The following is an 8,193-nucleotide window of genomic DNA, read 5'->3' on the forward strand; positions in this document are numbered from 1 at the left end:
TAACGTTCCTTCTCGCATTTTTTATTCCGCTTTTGTACAGCCAGCCCGCCACAAGCTCTCTCCATGAACGAGCTACAGGAAATAACTGATGACATTTCCAAACTGACCATTGCGCATGAAATTGTACTCAACAGTGACTTCAAACTGCAAGCGGCCAGCTTCTCTTCAAAAAGGTGTTTACATATATTGTCACATTATAGAAAAACTGTGAGAATGTGGGAAGGAGGTGGGTTTGGATCTGACTGTAGAAGTAACAAGAAAATAAGATAGCTCCTGAAATAAAAAAAAGTTGGCGCTTGTTTTATTTATTCATTGCTTCATGATTTACTAAGAAGTTCTTAAATATGATGAGCATCAGATATGACTCACTAACACTGAAAGATTTAGAGGCTTCAGCTGCGTAAGCTGTGACTTTGACATGAACAAAGCAGACTTTTCAGTGAAGATCTCTGAGGTGCCTACGTTTTAGGTAAAGATCTGTTTAAGTGACTGACATTCTCTCATTGCAAAAACAAGCGCTAGCTAGAAAATCATTCTGTTGATCTTCTCTGAGGGCTTGGAGAGTTTCCGTGAAAAATGCTATGCTCTTTTTACCCCTCAGTTGAGACTGGTTAAGTGCTGCATTTTATGAACAGGGTTGAAAGGAAGAAGTTCTGCTTTAGAAGAATAGGAAATTTAGGTTGAGAGAGATTTCCGTGAGCAGGTGAGGTGCATTGCTGCCAGACAGGAGTAAAGACTAAGAGAAAAAATGTCCAAAGACCTGAACCGCAATGAAAGCCAAGAAGAATGGTCCCATCGAACTGAGAGGTTGTCTGATGTTAATAGAAAACCCCTCCCCTCCTCTCTTCTTTCTTAGCCTGGAAAACCAAGTGAAGGAGACATTGCACAAAGCCTTCTGGGACAGCCTGGAGGAACAGCTCTCTGCTAGTCCCCCAGACTACACTCGGGCAATCCAGCTGCTGCAGGAGATAAAAGAGGTGAGTTGTTCCTGAACCAGAGAAGATGGTTTCCTTAGAATTAGTCTTCTCTGAATCATCACCTCACCCCTTAACATCCAGTATTCCTATGTGAACATGCGTCAGAGGGAGGAGAAAATAGCCTCCCTTTAGTTTATAGGGAGAAACAAATTACACAACTGCACCTTCTAAAACTTGTCTGAGAAGGAAACTCGTTCTCTGGTCCCAGGTCTTTAGAACATATATTCTACCAAAAGGATGGAAAGCCTTTGTTTGAACTGTTGGCTATAGTAACAGCCATAGGCCATTCCCTGTATAGTGTCTGCCAAACAAAAACTGCAGTTCTCTACACAAAGACACCTCTTTAGGCATGTAAGGAGCTACATCTACTATTTAAGTGTACAATGAAGTGAGTAAGAACATGATTTAGCACTAAAAGACGTATGTTCTTAGCAGGGTATGAAGTCTATAGTTTGCTTTTTCAGTCTGTGCTTTCCAATTAGGCTCCAGACAGATAACTCCCTCTTTCATGCATGACAGTAAAGGAGGTTTTGCAAGATTTGAAACAGTAGCCAGACATGCTGAAGTGAGTCATTAGAGTCAAGCATTCCCTTAAAATGATTGTGTGCCCCAGAATTTGTGTACTGAGTAGTTAGTCTCAATACAAGGCCAATCTCGATTCCTGTTGAGCAACTCTGGAAAACTGTTGAGTTCCTGGAACAAAAAGAGACTGCTGCTGCTTTGGGCAGGCCCTGCTATCATTGCTGCTGCCACGGCACAACCAACTGCGCAGGCAGATTGAAGAGGCCTTGGACGTGGAGTTGATTAGGCAGGAGGCTGAGCACGGGGCTCTGGATATCCACGGTCTCACCATGTACATCCTTGGCACGATGGCAAGGCTGTGTGCGCCCGTTCGAGATGAGGAAATACGAGGGTTGCAAAGCCTCACGGACCCAGCTCAACTTCTCAGGTGGGTGATGCTCACTCTGCCTTGGTCTACACAGACTGGCCAAACCTTCAATCATAAAACATTGGGTTAAGAGGAAACTGCCTTGGAATTAAGGCCCAAGGACCCTTTCGTGCATTCTGGGCTTTGACGACTTTTTTTTTTTCAATGTAGACATATTCCTGTCGCCCAGCTGCAATTTAGACAGTAGAAGAGTCTTTAGTGAAGTAAATCTGGTTTATCCAGTAAATTTTACGGACCACTCCAATTAGACTGAACAACCTTTTGTGAGAAAATGGAATCAAGTCAGAGGATCTGAATTCCCCTTTCTCAGCATTCTAAAATGGCCCCAATTACAGCATTTACTGCAGTATTAAACCTTCAGTTCACTGTGTCTCATCCCAGGGAGATTTTCCGGGTGTTGGGCTTGATGAAAATGGATATGCTGAATTTTACCATCCAGAGCCTCCGCACCCACTTGCAAGACCACACTGTCCAGTATGAACAGAAGAAATTCCAGGAGCTCTTGGATAAGCTGCCTAGTAAGTCAGAGGGGAAGGGAGAGGAGAACTACTTCTACAGGGGCTGTTAAAGCACTAAAAGGGAACTTTTAGTATTCCAAAGGTGGTGCTTTCATCACGTGCTCAGTAACAGATGAGAGAAACGCCTCTAAAAGGTGGAGGACTCCTGGGTCCCTTCCTCAAGGCTCTTCACTAACATACCTTGCAGAAAAGAAGTTACTTAGTGTGCTTCAGTTTCTGCATGCGTAAGACAGAACTAATAGCTTTCTCATGAGGAACTGTAAGTTCTCATGGGTTTGAAGTTTTTTGAGATCCTCACAGGAATGAGCAAAATGTTGTTAGGAGGCACATTTAAAGAGGAGAGCCTGCATTTGATGAGGACATCTCTTTTGCTAGGCTGTAGATTTCTCTCCCACTGCCTCTCTCCTTCATCAGACTCCATTAAAGGTGCTTCTTGGAGACTGAAATCCTCTATGAAATATAACGTTCTCCGGATACCAGTCTCAGTAGCCTAACCCTGTGCCCTGGCAACAGGACATTAATACTGACTGTTAGTGATGGGGTAAGCCATTCCCCACCGTTCCAGGAGCCAGCACGATGCCTTTGCATTCCAAACACACGTCCCCTTCAGCTTGCAGTATAGCATACCTGCTTCTTACTGACTTAGCCTGACCGGTCTGTTCTTGCAAACATCCATTTTTGTTACCCCCTTGCAGATAGCCTGGATCACACAAGAGAGTGGCTGCGCAAAGCAGCAGCAGAAGTGTCCGCATCCTCTTCGCAGCCGCCACCCCACCCTGCAGTCAGTGGCTCCCCTGCCGCACACTCGCCGGGGGCTGTCAGCAATAGCAGAACTGTGCCAAGTCTCACGTCCGTGCTAAATCGAGGATACGCGAATCTGCTCTGCTGGGAGCCTGGGCAAAAAAAATACCCTGAGGTAGGAGAAGTGCTTGGACACCTTTACAGCATTTTCATGAAGATGTACAAAATGAACAAGTGTACCGATTCTGCATCTTCTATAGAAAAAACTGGCCAGACTCTCTGTCCCCTCTTCACCAAGAGTCATTGCACATGGTTTTTTCCCCTTTGTGAAACAAATTGGATTTTTCACAAAACTAAACCTCCCCGCTGCCAGGCAGCTGCCTTCCACTCAGCTTCATGGGGATGTTACAGCCCTGCTCCACAGCTTGAGATGGGCTGAGGTATCACAGCTGCTGTTTCTACACCCACAGGCTGGTTTGGTTTCTGTTCACAGACACTGTTTATGGATCAGGCCCGACTGCAGGAAGTACAAGCGCAGGTGAATCAGCTTACCATCATAGCTGCAGTCCTGCTAGTGACCAGTGGCATGTGTGGAAGCACCTTATGTGGCTCACCTGGGTTTGTAGCTAGGCTGAAACGGGTAACAAAGGTCCTCTTGGAAGGGCTGTCTTGTACCAGGTGGGTTACTTTGAGTTTTCTTTTCCAGAAGGAGAAGAGTGAGTGTGCAGGCACTGGTTGGTTGTGGGATGAGGAGCAGGAATCTCCCCTGGGAGTGGAAGAGGATCTGAGATCCAAATAGCAGCCAGGTCTACTGCAAGGAGTGGGGGAAGCCAGCCAGCATTTTTAGCTGGGAGTTAACTCTCCAGAGCAATAGTCCCCTCTAGATTAGAGGGGAAAATTAGCAGTGCTGATCACTATGAGTCAGCTGCAGGGCAGCCTACTGCTTGCCAAAGAGCTAGAAAGGCAAGCTTAGTTCACCGAGCTCTGGCTGAATGTTGGTTTTCCTCTGCTAGCTGGCTGTGATGACGCTGCAAAGGCACGTGGAGAGACTTCCCTCCTTGCTCTGTGCCTGCAAGACCCCTTCCCCAGACAATGTGAGTTGTGGCCAGCATGCATGTACCTTTGTATGATTTAGGTATGAAGAAGCTTTAGAAGACATCAGCAACCAAGTGCTCCAGGAAGTCAGCAGGACTCTCTCACAGCTGGGTTGCGCTGCTTTTACCGCTGACAAATGTGCTTCCCTGAAAGGCCAGATAAAAAGCATCGCGGACAAGGACAATGCAGTGCGGCATGTCATCGGTGAGTCTCTGAGCTTATGTCTAACTCAACCTTGAAGCCATTTTGCACTCGTAGGCCACAACTTAGGTTTAGGATAATGACCCTGGCGCGTGCAGGACAGGTCTAGGATCGGTATAGCAAAGCAAATGCCCTGCATTGAGCAGAACTACTGCTTGAGAGTGGGAGCTGAGTTCACTCTATGGCCCCTCGACATAAAGAGGGGCACAGCAGAGGAGGGTCAGGGAAGCTAGGTTTAGAAACTGCCTTGATTTTCCTATTCCACCCTGAAACGCTCCCAAACAGTAATTGCTTTGAAAAATCTCTTAAATCCTCCCATCCTTGCTAAAAGCTAAACAGGCCCAAGTGCAAGGTCTGTTCCTAGGTAGTGTTGCAATCTTCAGCCTAGGATGTAGAGTGAGAGCTTAATCACTGGCTGTAGTAAAGCACCATGCTAAGGTCTTTAAATAATATTTATCCCTAGAGAGTGCACTGCTTGGTATTCAGCTAACCAGCTGCCCTATAATGCTGCTCCATCAAAATATTTATTCAAATGGTTTGGATAAGAGCTGGTTATTTTGACCTTTTATTAGTACTCTGAACGCTAACTCCGCATCAGATTGCAGTGCCACAGACAGCTAGTATGCTACAGGAAAGATTATTTCCACATGGAAGACTAGCTTTTATCTGCTATGAAAATAAGGTGAGGCTCTTCCTGCCCACTGCTTCATCTAGTTAAGTATCCTTCCCAGCCTGTGTGGACTCCACCACACTGTTTATTTGGGTTTATTCTTTCCATGTCAGAGCAGGCTATTTTGTTTTGATGTAATTCAGAAGGCTGAATTAATAGCCTAAACCAAACCTCGATAAACTACAGGCTGGGCAGTGTGTGATGGCAATGACTCACCGATCGTGTGGCATTAGAAGCTGCAGAACCAGCCAGCCTTCCCCGCTCCGTGTCTAAAAATCAAACCCGTGTCTTGCCTGCACTCTTGGCCACTATCAACATTTTCCACGTACTCACTTCGAGTGCAAGAACATCTGAAGCAGCCGGGTAGCTGAATCTCAGCCCTGTGTTCCTCAGAGAGGCTTCTTGAATGCTTTCAATTTCAAAACGCTGCTGTGGCAGGCAAGATAAATCCTGGGCTCTGAAGTTCTATATTCCATTACGCTTCTAAGATGCTTGACACTCCAATGCAGTACAAAAAACTCTCAGAGTGGGTGAAAAATCTTCACTGTTGACCTGCTCCACTTTAACATTAGGTGTGATGGATTTGACCATTCTTAAGTCCTCCAGCTCTATAGCCATCGTTAGAAGCATTGTTGAAAACAAGGCAAGTACACCTGATACTCAAGTACTCTCCTTGTGTCACACAGTTCGACCTCGGTTCCTGTGCTGGATGCTCTTTCATCTGCTTAGTATTTGGAAGAGGAATACCTTAATCCACTCTGTCCCTGAGTCGATCTAGAGCTTTGCTTGTCCACAACGTCCTGCCACAATGCGGCTGTCCTCAGATCTGCTGTTGGCTGCATGAGGAAGCCTTTGTTTCAAAACTAGCTTTCTGTGCAAAGGTTAATTGTTGGTTTTTTTGTTTGTTTTCATACTTTTGCTCCCTGCAGAGCAGCGGATTCATTCCTTTCTCAGCCTTTTCATTTCCCCTGATGGACAGAATTCTCAAAAAGATTTCCCAAAGGGCCTTGATCCCATTCAGGAAGAACTGCTGGAAGTTGGGCGCAGGTTTGGCAGCGTGATCCACCACAACAGGCAAGTGTTTGGACCTTACTACTCAGGAATTCTCAAGACAGTGCTTCTCCCAGACGCAGAACCAGACTCAGACGCAGGGATGGATTCTTTCTGATCATCTTCACCACGTACCAGGCAGGGGTGGAACGCATTCTCCAACAGTTTCACAAATCATGCTTCAGCTTGTAAAAATCAATCAGACAAACCCACCGGGGCCAGCGTTGCTACGGGGAAGTGACTCTTGGCATGTCAGTATCTGAATAAACCTCTCAACTACAAAAGGTAGTGGCTTTTTTTTCCCCAAAAAACCTGCCACTCTTTGGGATGTGGAGCTCATAAAATTGCAGTGCAGCTTAGGCTTTTTTTAATTCAAGGTGTTAATTCTGCCATGGGCCTGTAACCTACTTTGCTGAAACGGTAGTCACAGCCCAGGGACGCTGTTTGCATTTGATAAAGCCACATGGTATTTAAAATCATTAAAACTGCTCAATGTATTTCAGTGTTAGCTTGAAAACCTGACTTACTGAATTATTAGAAATGGAACATATGGTATAAATTTAGCAATCCCTGCTGTATTTAGTATTTTACATCAGCCAGATCTTACCTGACATGAAAATCTGAACTTTAACCTGTATTTAAATGTCTGGATTTCTTGCTCTAATTTTACATAATGAAAATGTCCTACTTCTTGGCAAGCCAAAAATCTTTGCTGGGTAAATACTACACACAATGGCTGCCCAAGGTGTTACAGTTGTTACATGAACCACTTGCTGCCGTGCTGCAGAAAGTGATTTTAGCATTTATCCTGAGTAAATAAGGGTCCTTACAGTCCCCAATGGAACAATCCTTGCGGATGTACATTAGTGGGGGTAAAAATGAGCTTTTCTCACCATCACGTGGAGAACACACACAAAGCGTTGGAGACCGTTGTGCTAGAGGTAGGTCTATCTTTAGTAGAACATGTGGATGTGTTTTTGTGCATAAATTAGTTTGTCTCACAATAATAATATTTGATATTTGGGGTCATTATGACCAACTGCAAAAAGAGCAGCTTCAGCCAAAGCGACGACTTGGCAGCCAGCACCCCCCCGTCCTGCGCGCCTCGGGACAGCTGCCGAAGAACCACAGCGGGGCAGCTCCCAGCTTACCAGCGTCCCGTGCTCTGCCTCCACCCCGCAGCACATCACCTCCGCACAACGCTCTGCTGCTTTCTTGTTCCTCGGATTTACAAAGCGGAGAAGTGCAGGTACGGTGCTGGACTGAGCTAATTAAACACCGCATAGCTGCCTGTCCTCACCCCTCTTCTCTTGCCTTCACAGGTCAGGTCTGTTAGACGAGGACAAGAACAGCACGGCTTTAACACGGACCACCAGAGACTTCGGTGTAACACTGAGGTCACAGTGACAACGGGGCGAATGTGTGTCTAAGTTTGTTTATTAATTCAGTCTGTTCTAAGTTGTACAATTATGAAAACAACAAAACGACTGCTGGAAGCCCAGGAATATTTACAATCTCGCCTTGTTGTAGTGAGGTCAGTCTATGTTGTTGCACAGATTGGTTATGTTTGGTACCACAAGATGTTTAAAATTCAGACAAATTTGAACAGATTAACAATTGTATATACAGGAAATAAAAGGAAATTCAAGTATCAAAATACAGACAGATTAAATAACATTTGTATTACAAATCAGTCCCACTGCCATACATCACAATTAGCAAAAATGTCTACATTGCAAACTGAACTCGACTGTTCTCTGCCCTGTTAGGGAATCTCAGGTTATTCTTCCATGGGTGAGAAAAATGTTTGAGCTAGATCGACTTTGCAAGAGCAGCACAGTTACTTCCTTATGGGAAAAAAAAAAAAAAGCATTAAGAAATGCCAATGAGACCTAAAAGGGAGACCTTTTGCAACAAGACAGCGTTGCAAACACCGTGCTTGCTCTAAAATAAAGATCTGATTGCATGGAAATGATGCGAGCAGAAGAAAGC

The 8,193-nt window shown here is 45.1% G+C and overlaps 1 protein-coding gene across 1 annotated transcript; it reads left to right on the top strand.

The window, feature by feature from the left end:
• Positions 1-44: 44 nt before the first annotated feature.
• TCP11 (t-complex 11, testis-specific) lies at positions 45-6,319 on the top strand (the record flags this gene model as incomplete). The annotated part of the gene is made up of 8 exons (XM_009575269.1): positions 45-173; positions 857-977; positions 1,706-1,926; positions 2,308-2,444; positions 3,140-3,360; positions 3,679-3,863; positions 4,321-4,484; positions 6,081-6,319. Coding segments are annotated over 8 exons (1,417 nt in total), but the record flags the coding sequence as incomplete, so codon positions are not given.
• Positions 6,320-8,193: the final 1,874 nt, after the last annotated feature.

The sequence above is a fragment of the Fulmarus glacialis genome, unplaced genomic scaffold, assembly GCF_000690835.1.
Source record: "Fulmarus glacialis isolate BGI_N327 unplaced genomic scaffold, ASM69083v1 scaffold18723, whole genome shotgun sequence".
NCBI lineage: Eukaryota > Metazoa > Chordata > Aves > Procellariiformes > Procellariidae > Fulmarus > Fulmarus glacialis.